Raw genomic sequence first — 14,970 nt, forward strand, 5'->3', positions numbered from 1 at the left:
TGGAAAATAATGTGTTTTTTTAACCTTAAACTGCATAAACACATTGCAATACACCAAATACACAAAATAATGTTCTTTTTAGCATCATCATATGACCCCTTTAAGACTAGAACCACCACGGGGTAAATTTTACCCATGGCTGTTTTTCAAATGCACATAACAGATTTTCAATGAAACATTAAATTCTCCCAGTCATTGACTTTTACTAAAATTGTGTGATTTACAATCCCCTGTTGTTAAAAATTGTTTATATAAAATCATATAAAAAAAACTTTCTTGCCGCTTATGTTTTAACATTTTCCATTGCTAGACAACGCCTTTCACTCACTGAATTAACAGTTATCAGTTTCATAAATAAAGACAAAATGAGTAAAAGAAGGTGATTTATGGATGCTGAAGAGGTATAAGAAGCACTAAACACCATGAGCGATAGAGAGTCTGATGGGGAGATAAGTAAAGCGTCCTGGGTTGGCTCAGCATCAGACAGCGATCAATATATCATATTTATGTTTTAGCCTAATGTTACTCATATTGTTCAAAATTTTGATTATTTAATTTTTGTTTTGCCGTTTCTTTCGTTTATTGTTCGCTTCTCTGGTGCTTTTTAGGCTGCCCATTTTCTGAAGAAAAAAAAATCTGATCTATGATGTAATGAATAAAAACATTTTTTGATTACCCGGAGTTTATTGGTGTTGTTCTTTTATTCAAATTATAAATTATATAACTAAAAAAAAATAATTAATTAGATGAAGCCGTGCTCTTGAATTTGTCATCGCATCATGCAGTGTGGTGAATTATTATTGCTCATTAATGTCTATAGGCTATTTTAGTCATTTAAATAATACAGGTTAATATATTATCTAACATGATTATACTGTATAATCATATCTTAATATATTAATTAATGACATTTTAGTATAATAATACACCACCCAAATATGTAGGCTATTTAAGTCCTTCTAATTCTCATTGTCAGTGCAGGCTTGTTTAGCTTATATTGACCGTTATGAAAAGTAATTAGTGGCCTGCATAAAAAAAAGCCTTTAACATAAAACAACACGACAAAAATATAGTTGATGACTAGACATTACTTATTATTTCATGACTCTAGACACTTCTACGTCATGTCAGTGGCATAATACAGTTAATTATGTTCTTTAGCAACATAAAAACAGTTGTCATGTGTATGGGTCAAATTGACCCATTTTAGGTATACAGCGACCCCTGGCGGTTCTATTGTTAAATAAGTTGTCCTCCCAGGAAGGAGAAAGGAAAACTAGAGCATTGGGTTCTCACTAAAAGCTATGAGTGACAGGTAGAAGGCACTGCAGCCCTACACCCGTGTTATGTCCTTATAGGGCGAGCATGTCAGATAGCCGATCAATAGATAAGTGGTGGAAAGACAGCTCTGGTCAGCTGTTGACTAGTCCGAAAGGGAGCTGGAACAATCTAGTGATTGTGACAGGCCTCTCTGAGCCTGTAATAGCTGAAAGCCTAAATAATGAATGAATGCAGAACGCTGTCCTGCTCTTTGACTCACAGCAGAAAGCCGCACTGGGGAAACTAAGGATTGCTTGTTAAAGGTAGGGGCCAGACAGCCAGAGACAGATTATCAAAGACACATAACAAGCCAAAGCTCACAAGGAATGCGGCGTGCTAACAAAGTTTCCCTACCTAGTCCTGTTCCAAACAATTAACTTTAAGAGAATCTGACATCTAAGCCCACTCCAGACATGTGATCTGATCTGCTGCAAATGACATGAATTTGATGTGACAATACTGAAATGTCAATTAAAGTGTTGATAGTACACAACCTGATTTTTTAGGAAAATGTTTGCCAGTCTTGAATTACACCTTGAATGCTTTGAGCATGCCGCTCCGAACCATAAACTGCACTAATAAGGTTTTCGATTGTTCTTGGACCAGTAGTTTCAACACAAATACATTCACTCTGTTTTTCTTACTCTCCAGCCCTTAGAATTAAAAAAAAAATAAAAATCCCCAGGAATCAGAGAATAAAATTAACGTATGACACATAAATGATAATACATTTTAAATGGATTAAAGTGGTTTATTATGGATTTTTGAAAATGACCTTTCATGCAGTGTGTAACACAGCTCTAAGTGAATGAAAACATCCTGTCAAGTTTTAAATCTGAAAGTGCACCGTGTATAAAGTTATTGTCTCTCAAAAGAAAGAGTCGACTCTGAATCATAGAAATTATTTTTGAAATTAATACCAAGATGTTTCATGTTGACGTCAACATGAAACATTTGCATATTGCCCACCCACTTGTTGGTCTTTTGCGTTGGTCTGAATGAAAATGCAAATTCATTCTTTGCCACTAGGTGCCGCTTTTGGAGCGTTAAAAATAGCTGTTTCCCCGTTAACGCTGTACACAAAGCAGCACTGCGCTCACAAACACTGCTTTATCAGGCATTACAGACATGATGAAATGGAAATAAATTGTCTAGAGAAACATAATTATGTTGGGATGTGTATGTTTGTATGTATTTCAATATCTTATACATTTCAAGCTCATTATTTTCAAGTAAACTGTTTTCTAAAGTGTTTAAAATGCTAACCAATGAGGTTCCTTTGAGTTTGGTGTGTTGCTAAGCAACCAATGAGAAGAGGGTTGGTTCAACTTTTTCGTCTGAGTTTTGGTTCGCGAGCTGTTGGTTAGAGTAGCGCAGGAAAACACCTAATTGTATTTTGCTTAAGTACTATAGTGACAGTGTTCGTGTCCAATATAGTATTCAGCATAACAGGACGATTTTCTGTGTCAAAGAACTATAAAGCGGGTCAATTCTGCTCAACATCGCAGCCGCCATTTTTGCGCTTCAGATGAAAGGACGAAAGCATTTCTTTATTATTTTTCTTTGGATTCAAGGACCCAGACAGCTATAGAACTGCACTGGAGTATTTTCATGTGGTTCTATGTGAAGAAAAGGCATCGTTTCATCTGTTAAAAGGGAGGAAGCTCTACACTTTGTGGTACAGAAAATCCACTCCATCTTCTTAGGTGTGACGCATCACTTAATTCATCTCTGGACTGTTTCCTCGCTGCTATTGGGGAGTTTCCCAACAGTGGATTCTGAGTGAGTAAAGAGTTTGAGTGTGTACTGTAAAAACTGATTTTCCTGACTGATAATTTGTGCACCACCGAATTTGGGCACCAACGTGAAATCCAAGCACTTGGTGTATGAACAGTTCATAAGGTCAATGTGTTATTTGCTGAAAAACTGTGAATGTATTGAGTCTAAAAAGGGGATATTTAAAATGTTTCACCTGTATTAAGTGCAAGTGTTTGACAAGAAAATAAATAAGTTTTCATTTGTTACTATTTCTGCATATTGATATCTACAATCTGAGTACAGTATTTTGAAAGAGAAAACAACAGCCCAGAACAGAATTTGCTGCACATTTAACCTCAAACGACTCTCTAGAGATAATCCAGCTAACTCAATCGCTGGAGCCCAGGTCTTGCTTGTTAAAGTGCCTTTATACTTTACCGTAGTGTTACATGTGGATGCCACAAATAGTGAAAGGCTATTTAAAATGAAAAATGTCATGTACCACATGGAAAGTGGAAATCTCTCTAAACCCTCTGTTTCAAAAGGCTCATTTAAAATGGTCAGATTTTTCAGTTTCAGCCCTGAAGTTTCAATTTTGGACAAATTTTCATTTTGATGCATCACTATTCAGATAAAAAGCAAATGGAGAGCTGTGCTGCAACACCAAGGTCATGGGTTCCCAAGGAACGCATTAACTGATAAAATGTTATATTGAATGCTGTGTCACTTTGCATAAAAGCTTCTGCCAAATGCATGAAAGCGTGAAGAAAAAAAGTCTTACCTGGTAGTCTTATCTAAAGTTTCAGAATCAGAATAGATCCAACCAAAAAAAATGTACTCCGATATACCAAGATACACTGCATTCAAAATTCAGAGATTTAAATATGAACTCCAACACTTCCCATCAAACCCTTCTGAGAACTCCATTAAGTCTTTTGAGCTATAAAAGGGCATCTTCAGAGCAATACAATTTTCATCAGGATCTTTCTCAAACTCAAACAAATTCACACACACACACAAATCCACTGTGGCTTTGGTGGTGACTTTCTACTATACTTATGAAGAAATCTCAGTCTCCACACCTTTGCAGAGTGGGCCACTTCAAAAACCTCCAGCTGCACAGCCTCTCTGCCAAGACCACAGAGCGGCCGTTTGCAAAATGTTAACAGTGAGAGTTCATCTCCCCAAAAGATTGGAAGGGGCATTAGCCAAGGCAAACTCTGCCTTTAGCGAAGGGGTATTTTGAGTCCTGTTAAACAGTGGGTCCATAAAAGTTGTTAGTAGGCACTTAACCATCTGTACACACAGCAGCAAAAGAATGCATTTGAATATTTTTCACGCACACTGCCCCATCTACATACTGACCTCTAGAAACCAGCGTGTCCTCTACAGCCCATTCCAGCACACACAGCACATTTATAAAATCATTTCCCTTTAAAGCAAAGCCCATCTGGGAGCAAGCTGTCGCAAATGTACTCATACACGAATGTACCTTCTTTATGCTATTCTTTCATTTTTTGCAGATGCAGTGATGTCTAATTCAGACTCAAACAACGCCCTTACTCATGCATAAAGCACATCATTAATGACCAAATAAGCATTTCTATCATCAAGACTGAACAATATGCGAGCCATATCTGTAATTTAGCGAGATAAGGACTGGCAGAGTCGCACATGCTCAAGCAATAGTGTTTAGCACAACACTTGTACAAACGGTCCTAACTAGCTGACAGCGAAAGGAGGAGACGAGAGTCAACAGTCAGACAGCCAACGCTAATGGGCATGCTTTTCTGCAAAGAGCACAAATCTACAGCAATCAGGAAGAGTATTTACACAGACACTTGTTAGCACCTTTGTGCTGTCTCGCTGTGAGAGACAAACTATTTAAAGGATGAGGAGATTGTGTTTGTTCATATTTTAGCTTCGAGGCTGAAGTTCAGTAAACTGCACTTAATGAAGAGGCATGCATTAACCGGTGAAATGGTAATGAGTTGAATGTTAACCATGCTGAAAATGCAAAATGTATCTCTAGGCGGCTTAAATATATTCCGTTGGGGATATTTCAGGCATTCAATAAAAACAGATGTGTTAAAGGCCCTAAATGAAACGGTTTACATGAGCGATTATCTGAATCATGATGCCTGCGATCATAGACCCTAATGATTCTCATTACTCGCTTCTTACTGATGATCCACCATATGGCGGTGGAAGCCCACAGAGATACTATTTCCCTATTGGGACCGCACATCTCACCTGATTCTTCAGGTCTAGTTTGGGGCATGGCCGCCCGCCGTTAAACGGCTTCTCCCGTAGCCATTTGGATCTGATTTTCAGCCCGCTGCCGCAAGAGGAGCTGCAGGCCGACCACGGCGACCAGTCGCTCAGCTTGCAGTCCAGAGGGCAGGGTATGTGGCAGACCTCTTCCACCAGACCTGTGAAAGAGCATGTCGAGCAATCAAGAGCGGCCGAGCCCCTGCCATTCAACATCACGCTAACAACGTTAGCAGAAACACCTGCCGCCGATGCTGAGACCTCCGTCTAATTTATACTGACAGTTCAGGGCACCCCACAGCTTCCTATTTGACTAATGACTGCTTGCCTTCCCAGCGGAGGAAAAATTACTTGGCTCTTTACTGAGAGAGAGAAAGAGAGGAAAATGAGATAGAAATGAGTAGACGAACCTGATTCACTGCAGAGGTCTGGTCTAACCAGGTGGGCTTGGTGGTCCAGACAGGCCACGGCGCGATAACGCAATCCATGACCGCAGTCACGCGCCTCTTGCCGACCCCTCCATCCCTGGAGGGATCCTTGCGCAAGGGTCTCCGATAGGATACAAGATGACCAATTACCATACTGCTGAGAAACAAACTCCTCACACGGACAGGGCTCGGACTCCACCAGAGGGTACAAGTCTTCCCGCTGACAGCGCTCTTGTTTCCGGCTCCGACCTGAAAATGGATGGAGAGCCAGAAAGAAAGATGGAAAAAGAGAGGGGAAGCAATAAATAACAGAGACTAGTCATCTGAATTTTAGGTGCCATTTGGATGAAACATTCAGACAGCACTCATGTGTGTAATATACTTATCTGTCTTTGAAAATTATTAAAACATTAATGATGTCTGGATAACTGGACCATTATTCATTCTGCTGTCAACTGTGGACTGCTAAGTGCCACAGCAAACATCCCCAGGGAACGATTAGAGAACTATTCTGGGTAGACTGAAATGGAAACGCTTAGTGACGGCAGCAGGAGTTACAGAATAACTTCCAAGCAAACATGCTGCTCTTTCAGCACACTATATATGAAGGAGTAGATGTGTCCAATCCTGCAGAGTTCAGCTCCAACTTTAAACACACCTGAACATCTTTGTACACTTTGCAGTCCGAAAATTTAGCACGTTATAAAATAAATACGACCTCACATTCTGTCAATCACGTTTACACACTGCCTCCGAAACTTTCGTCTGTCATAAAAAATTTGGACCAGGTTCGATTTTCTGCATTTTCAGAATGATAATCAAAACATAGATGGAGTCGATCAGCACCCCAAAGCTTGACAAGGTTGCAGGATTATTGATAAGTCCTCATGAATATCTGATTAGAGTTCAAATTGTGCTTTTGGGGGACCAAACCTGCTCAACATTAAAGAGTATTAAAGCTTCAAGAGCAGTACACTTACTACATGATTAGCAGAAAGGTAAACAGAGGGTGCGTAACTCAAGATTATGAGCAATTAAAAACAAATTAAAATCTTATAATGCGAAGACCAGAATGGTGCCAGTCTCATTCTAGAGACCCAGATTCGGGTCAGATCTGGATTAAGTCCCAATCAAACCCGCACCCTCTCTCACTCCTGTCTACTCTCGTGTGTGTTTCATGGATGAAAAATAAAAATACATCAATAAGAAATTAAAAATTCAACATATAAACAAGATAAAGAAGCAGCAATCATTTGACAGAGTGTTTAGCAAGTCAGTTTCTCGGGGAGTCCTTTAAGTTTTATAACAGTGTGGGGCTGAGAACTGAACCAACCAGAAGCGTCTTCCTTTCTCTCTCCCACATTCTTTATTTTTAAATATACAAACATAGACCCGCAGCACTCTCATGTTCAGTGGAGCATATACATCTAATTTATCTAATGAGGAGAGAAATGAATATATTTCACATCATAAAGGCTTCTGTTTAAGAGGCTATTAGTTCCTCTTTGCACACTTCACTTCCTGGAACATTTCAAATTAGTCATGTCCATTAGACATGATGAATATTATTAGGTTATATAAATAAAAGGATCTGTTCATGAGGAGAGATGCTCCTTTTTAGACATGCTGTCACCAACACCACAGACCAGCGTTCAACAGGGTCCTCAAACCTGTCAAGCATAATTACATCAGCCTGTCAAACCTGTGGGCCGCACTGGACAATTATAATGCATGGTCAAGCTAAAGAGCTGTGAAATATGATGCTTTGATGTACTGGATTCAGAAGCTTTTTGCGTTTTGTTGTTTGATTGAAGGATGCTGCTGGGTTGCATCAATGAGATCGGTGTGGTTTTGCTGACAGCTAAAGCTTTCAAGATAATGCTGATGAAAGATCATCATCAATCCTGATGCAACACTCAGTGGATTCAGTCAATCTCTGGTCGAGTCAAAAGCTAAATTAGACTGTCTCAGAGAATATATGAGTAGACAGATTTTCTCCTGTGCTTCAAATTAGCTTCACAGACGGACAACCAAGAAAACCAGGAGTACTTGTTGCTGGGATTTCTGTGTATCGGCTTTTAGTGTATGCAAAAATTTATTATTTTTGTCCCCCATATATATCTAAGAATACAGATATCATATAAGTGCTTATGATTTTATTTTATGCAACAGTTTATTAGTTCAATAGATAGTTACTGGATAATTTTGCAAATTTTCAATTTGCTAATATGTTGTTAAGTCTATGTAAATGAACAATGTCTACTCTTTCTCCATGTTACCTGCACTCACATATCCCTGTTTATTTGTCAGCAAAAGTTTGCCGGATGATGCAAAATGTGTTATTTTGCATCATCCGGCAGACTTTTGACAGCTCCAGAGCTTTTGTTAAAAGTACAGATCGAACTTCTGGATTTTTGTATTCCCACCCATAGACAGTCGGATCCAAAAAAGAGCATTATGTGTGTTGAATTTTTTGGCAAATGGAATGCCACAGTCTTTTTCTCTGTTTTCCTACATAGCACTGGTAAAAAAAAAAAAAAAAAAAGTATTTCTACTGCATAGATTTGCCAGTAGTGAATTTCCCCTTAAGTAACGAGCATAATTACATTTTAGACAGTACTGCCAATGAAAACAGTTCCAAATGAAGCCAAAGTAGAATTGTTGACTGCAGTGGTGGACAGTAACAAAGTAGTTTTACGTTGTTACTGTACTGAATTAAATTTCTGAAGCATCTGTAAGTATCTGTGAAAATATTTTCATTTCATTTTTTCTTTTAATACCTGCATTAATACTTTTAATAGCGCACTAAAAATCAAATACTTTTGTAGTTTTAATGGAGTTATATTTGATTGGGCTATCTGCACTTTTACTCAAGTTCTTGATATGTGTACTTCATCACATATCTCTCAGAGTCTCTGAGCAACACACAGAAGAGCTGAACCTGAATAAATCTGTATAGAATAAATCATGTTTATGAATAAATTGGTTGAACAAATAATTCAACGACTCATAAACAGTCACTTGTTTTATTTCTGAACAAATCACATGGTTTAAACAAATCTGTCGAGTAAATGTTTCTTTGACTTCCTTATAAACCTTCTAACTGTCAGTATCCGTCTATCAGGAGGAGGCTCTATATACAGTGCACAGAGAGAGTGTGAGATGGACACAGAGATGGAGGTAGAGGCAAAGAGAAAATCACACTCTCATTGGTATCCAGAAGTAACCTGAGAAGTGTTTGGCAGCCTCCATCTGTTTTTGGTGTGCAGAGGCGGTCAGTGATAGAAAACAGCTCTCTGTCAGTACACTGCATCCTCACTGACAATCTGCTCTCTGCTTTCACTGCATGTGTAAGCGTATGAGCATATGTATATAAAAAACACACACAAACACGCACACACACACACACGTTGGTTTTTGTGGTTTATGGGGACTCTCCATAGGCGTAATGGTTTTTATACTGAACAAACTGTGTGTGCTATTGCCCTACACCAACCCTACACCTAAACTTAGCCCTCACAGGAGACTTTGTGCATTTTTAGATTTTCAAAAAAACTCCATTTAGTATGTTTTTTAAGCCTTTTGAATTACGGGGACATAGGCAGTGTCTTCATAAACCACCTTCATATTGTAATACCTCTGTCATACCCATGTCATTATACACATTTGTGTCCTCATAAACCACATAAACATGCACACACACACACACACACACACACACACAGTGCCGATTCATTATTGATGACACCTCCAGAAACCAACAACACCTGCTGGAATCAATTAAGCAAGAAGCACAAACTTAGCTTGCAATTTTTTAAGGCTTAATTTCTGTCTTTTTTTTTTTTTGATGCTCTTGAATTTCTAGGTTGAAATCTGACATTTTAGCTTGTGATCGCCTTTGATGTGGGATTTCCTAAAAGTATGAGGTGAAGAAAGCCTTTGAAAGTTTATCTGACACAGTGAATACATCACATTGTGAGACATGCAGGATCTTAATGAGAGCCAATCATGATTTGTATGTGAACAAACTAACTAAAGGAGAAAGCACTGCAGTAATTCTCCAACAGACAGCTCCAAATCTGCCTGTAGAGCAGTTCACAGCAGGTCTCTGATCTCTGATGATAGACAGGACTGTCAAAATATGTTGTGTAGGTGCAGTAATGCTAAAGGAAAGAAGAGGAGGATAGTTACTGAAATAATTAATGTCAATTCTCCACAATGGTACTGACTAGAGCAATGAACTCAAAGTTCACTTTAAATGACTTACTCGTCCAAGACCTTTTTTTTTCTAGCTTTAGCTGATTATGTTCAGCTAAGGAATATACTAAAGCTGACTTGTCTGTCTGCTTACTCCCTTTGTTAAAATGATATTACTAAGTGATACAATTGTGACACTCGAGAATCCATTGTACATCTTGGCACTAGCTCTCAAAGGATTTCACAAATACGCCACTAATTTGTACCCGACCTTGTCAGGATATAAACAAGCTTATCGACTTGCTACGGTATAAGGATTTAGCTTATTCACTGTCGCAGTATTTGTTTTGTTGTGTGACTTTTCCATTCTAAACACTAAACAAACATCCTGCTGACTGTAAGAAATTAACATAATTAAGCTTGCTCTTATATTTCCTGAGGGAAGTGACAACTATTTGATAAAACATGCCAGAGCACATCGACACATATATACAGTACCTACAGGATCATTTAAAGTACTTTTTACTTCTTTATAAATGTGTATATTTATGAAAAATAAACAGAATCAAATATTTAGCATCGTACAACCAGTTCACTTAAAATGTGTTGTTTAAACATTTTGTTTTTACTCATGATCAGATGTATTAATATTAAAAATATAAATTAAATAATTAACTAATTTATACTATAAATTTATACTTTACTTCTTATTGATGTATTATTGTATTAATTTTTTTCTACATTATTCTACATTATTTTGTACATTTTCACCTTTTTTATTTATACAAACACATATTTCTTCATTTAAAAAAATATATAAATGAAATAAACTTGTAAGTAAAAAAGAGGAAATAAATAAATATGTAATAAATAAAGTAATTCACACATAGTAAAGTATAAATATGCTATAAGTGTCTCACTAGAGCATGCAATGTATTTCTTTCTATCTGCACTTTTTGTCTTGTTAGTTTATTTGTTTAAAAAAAATAAAAATATTTGTTTTTAAAGAGAGTTATATTAGGTATATTAGGCTGCTGTCACTTTAAGACATCGTGCATGGATCCAATATATTGATATATATCCATTTTGAACTGTTTACATATACTTAGAATATATCTGATTGTGTTTATATGAATTCTCACCAAGACACTTTTGTGTGCATTTGACCGTTCAAGTAAAATAAGCCGTAAAAGAAAACTAGTTCTAGTTAAAGTTACAGCCTCTTGGATCAACCAGGAGTTACGTAGCTCGCTAAAGAATATAATGGTTAATGCACAAACCCTTTGTTTACCAGTCTCATAGCCTTTTCCCATTAGTGTAATTAGCACATAAGGTGTGGAGCTGTCATAATACGTTACATTTTCACAACTTTGTGAATCACCTTTTTAGTTTTTTCAATGGATCTCACCTGTTAGTGTGCGTTTACGGGTACGTCGGCTCCCGCAGCCAGAGCATTCAGAGAATTTCGACCAGGAACTGAAGGTGCAGTCGTCCCTGCATGGCACCCAGCAGCTCCTGAAGCGTGACGGCATCGGCCCGGCCCACCGGAGACACTCTGACACGGCTGCCATCTCATCATACTCATCCACACAGCTCACTCCTGAGAAGACAAACACATCTTTAATACAACAGCTCATTTGCAGTTACTGATGCTTACTTAAAACAACACCAATCCAATCAACCTAATTTATGGACAGAAAATAGGTAACATAACCATTCCTTGAGCATTAACGTGGATGCAAATTCATGGAAATGTGTTCGCAGCCGAACCGTGCACGGTATGGACACTGAAAGCCATTAACTTTTCCCCTTAACTCTTTCTTCTACTGCTCTGATTTCCGATCCTGTCGCATGGAAATTGTCCTTCTCTGCATCAGTGCCACTGAGAGACGATAAATGAAACGCTTGGCAAATGTGAAGCCGCCTGTTACCTTTTCAGCACACCGCATCCATTCCACCCACAAGACGATGTGTTCCTTGCAGACAGCAGAGAATGTGCCGAGTACTGTTCGCTCACGGACTTAAATTTGCCACTCTGCCTTACATGATGACATGTTTTGACACAGTCCTCCACAGCATGGCTCGCTTGCACTCAGCTGAGGCCTTTCATGGGAGCACAGTTCACACATAGCTGTAAGGAAGGCACTTGAAGGAAACTTTTCAGACTAAATGGCAGGTCTTAGTATTGGTTGAGTATGTAAAAAATGCTGTATATGTAAAAAAAATAAAAAAAAAATAAAAAAATAAATACTAAGTATTTCAAAAACTGCTGGTCTACTGGGATTTTCACGCACAACCATCTCTAAGGTTTACAGAAAATGGCCCGAAAAAGAGAAAATATCTAGTGAGCGGCAGTTGTGTGGACGAAAATGCCTTGTTGATGTCAGAGGTCAGAGGAGAATGGACAGACTGGTTAGAGATGATAGAAAGGCAACAATAACCACTCATTACAACCAAGGTATGCAGAATACCATCTCTGAACGCACAACACGTCGAACCCTGAAGCAGATGGGCTACAGCAGCAGAAGACCACACCGGGTGCCGCTCCTGTCAGCTAAGAACAGGAAACGGAGGCTACAATTCGCACAGGCTTAACAAAACTGGACAATAGAAGATTGGAAAAACGTTGCCTGGTCTGATGAGTCTCGATTTCTGCTGCGACATTCAGATGGTAGGGTCAGAACTTTTGTTGGCTCTTAAAAAGACTCTTTTCATTAGAGTAACCCTTTCACGTGCTCCTAAAATGAAGGTCTTGATATGTGGGAATTTAAGCTCAATTAAATGACTAGCTCTTCACAACACCAACAGGTCCTGTGAAAGTCACTCCCACAGCCACCCCATAATAATGGGAACTGATTAACTGAGACATTTTAATCCATAATGTGAGAGAGTTTAGTATTTGTGGTATAATCAATATATGTGATCCTGGAGCAAAAAAAAAAACAGTCTTAAGTGTCAATGTTTTTGAAAATGAGATTCATATAACATCTGAAAGCTGAATAAATATATATATAAAAAAATAAATATTGCATAAATCGCCTTTAAAGTTGTCCAAATGAAGTTCTTAGCAATGCATATTACTAATCAAAAATGAAGTTTTGATATATTTATGGTAGGAAATTTACAAAATATTTTCACGGACCATGATTTTTGGCATAAAAGAAAAATCTATTATTTTGACCCATACAATGTATTGTTGGTTATTGCTACAAATATACCTGTGCTACTGATGACTGCTTTTGTGCTCCTGAGTCACATATGTGCCTTCTTAAATACACCCGACATGATTTGGTGGTCACCAAAGAATTGCTCAATTCAAAATGTCCAAAATAAGATACAAGCAAAGCGTGAAACGAGAACGCGTCAAACACCGGCAGAAGAAAATTGCCCCTAAAAGCACTTAATGTACCCCGAAAGTGTTGCAAATTTCTGTCAGCTAATCCACAGCGAATAGAAAAATACTCCAGTCACTGACATGCTATAATGTATTAATACAACCCATGTGCATGTGCAGATTTTGTGGACTATGACTATGGTGTGTTCGTTGTACTGTTGGTTGCTAGTAGGGGGTTCATTGTGCAAGAACACATAGAAACCAACTCTACGCTGACTTGGTGACCCCCACAGTGTTAAGCGCTGTCAGTGTGAGCCTACACTACACTACACTACTGCCTACAAATTCAGTCATACATTTTCAATGAGAGCTGGTGATTTGAGGTGATATGAATGACAGAGACTGCTGGCAGTGGGACAAAGATGAGTAGAGTTTAACTTTATAACACATAAGCAGTGACATAATGCCACCCTCCAGTGTGATTTCACTAGTGATCATAGGTATTTATATGTACATTTATAAGTGTGGATCAAGAACAGCATCTAAAACTTCAATCATATGAATCACCTTAAGTATATGCTTACAAATGCATTATATGCATCCTTTTGGGTTCACAGAATATTGACTTCATGTAATTATTAAGTTGGATTGATTGTATTTATAATTACATATGTTCAGTGTCATCATTTAACATAGTTGAGATTATAACTGATGATATTCTGTGTGATTTCTGATGCTGTATTTAGCCTAACTTTCTTCATTTTGCTTCATACACAACCATTCAAAGGTTTGGGGTCAATGCGATTTTTAACTAAATTAATACTTTTATTCAGAAAGGAAGTATTAAATTGATACAATTTATAAAAAGTAAGATTAAATACAACTGTAATTTACTATTATAAATAGTGATTTGAGAATGAATACTGGAGTAATCCAGAAGTATTTTATTAAATTATATATTTTTTATATACATTGACATATGAAACAATTATTTTCAATTGTAATAATATTTCACAATATTATACATGTTCCTGCATTTTGAATAAAATAAAACAGATTAGTAAAAATTTATCGACCCCAAACTTTTGAAGAGTAGCGAATGCATATAAAAGCATATTGTCACTGTTGCATTTATTTGCCCATTTATACATATGGTGGATAGGTTTAGGGTAACAACAGGGTTAATGGATCCCAAAAGTAATGGTAAAATCTAACTATTCAAATAAATTTCTAATATAAATAATATAAAGGATGAATACAATTTTGATTATTTGTTTCTAAAGCTGTGCATATATTATAGATGCTGTCAATACATCCCTACTGTACGTTATAGCATATGTGCACAAAACACACAAAACCGTGCATGTAAAGATTATATGTGAATATTAATGAGATCAGACCAGACTACCAATAAGAGGCGACAGCAGCACTCACGTGATCACCAACAGACGCAGTCCCTCATCTCACCTCACATTTTCAACTCTCACTGAAAACTAATGACTTCTGGCTGTAAATCTGTCTGCGCAAGCACAATACGGGTGAGGTTTGCGTTAGTTTTGCAGAGGTGTCTATCGTTCTGGTTCATTTAGTGTAATTTACTGCTTTGCCTTCTAGCCCTGTTATTTATTTTGAAGGATGCTGATAGGACAGGTTTTCTCGAAC

The 14,970-nt window shown here is 37.6% G+C and overlaps 1 protein-coding gene across 1 annotated transcript in view; it reads right to left on the reverse strand.

The window, feature by feature from the left end:
* LOC306876681 (thrombospondin type-1 domain-containing protein 7B-like) overlaps positions 1-14,970 on the reverse strand; it is a gene marked incomplete at both ends in the record, with an annotated part of 147,110 nt that overhangs the window by 39,665 nt on the left and 92,475 nt on the right. The window contains 3 exons of the mRNA XM_079428026.1: positions 5,332-5,510; positions 5,760-6,026; positions 11,383-11,574. Of these exons, the coding sequence (XP_079284152.1) occupies positions 5,332-5,510; positions 5,760-6,026; positions 11,383-11,574 (638 nt within the window). The remainder of the gene's footprint in view (positions 1-5,331; positions 5,511-5,759; positions 6,027-11,382; positions 11,575-14,970) is intronic.

This window comes from Barbus barbus (assembly GCF_936440315.1).
Source record: "Barbus barbus genome assembly, chromosome: 11".
Taxonomy (NCBI): Eukaryota; Metazoa; Chordata; class Actinopteri; order Cypriniformes; family Cyprinidae; genus Barbus; species Barbus barbus.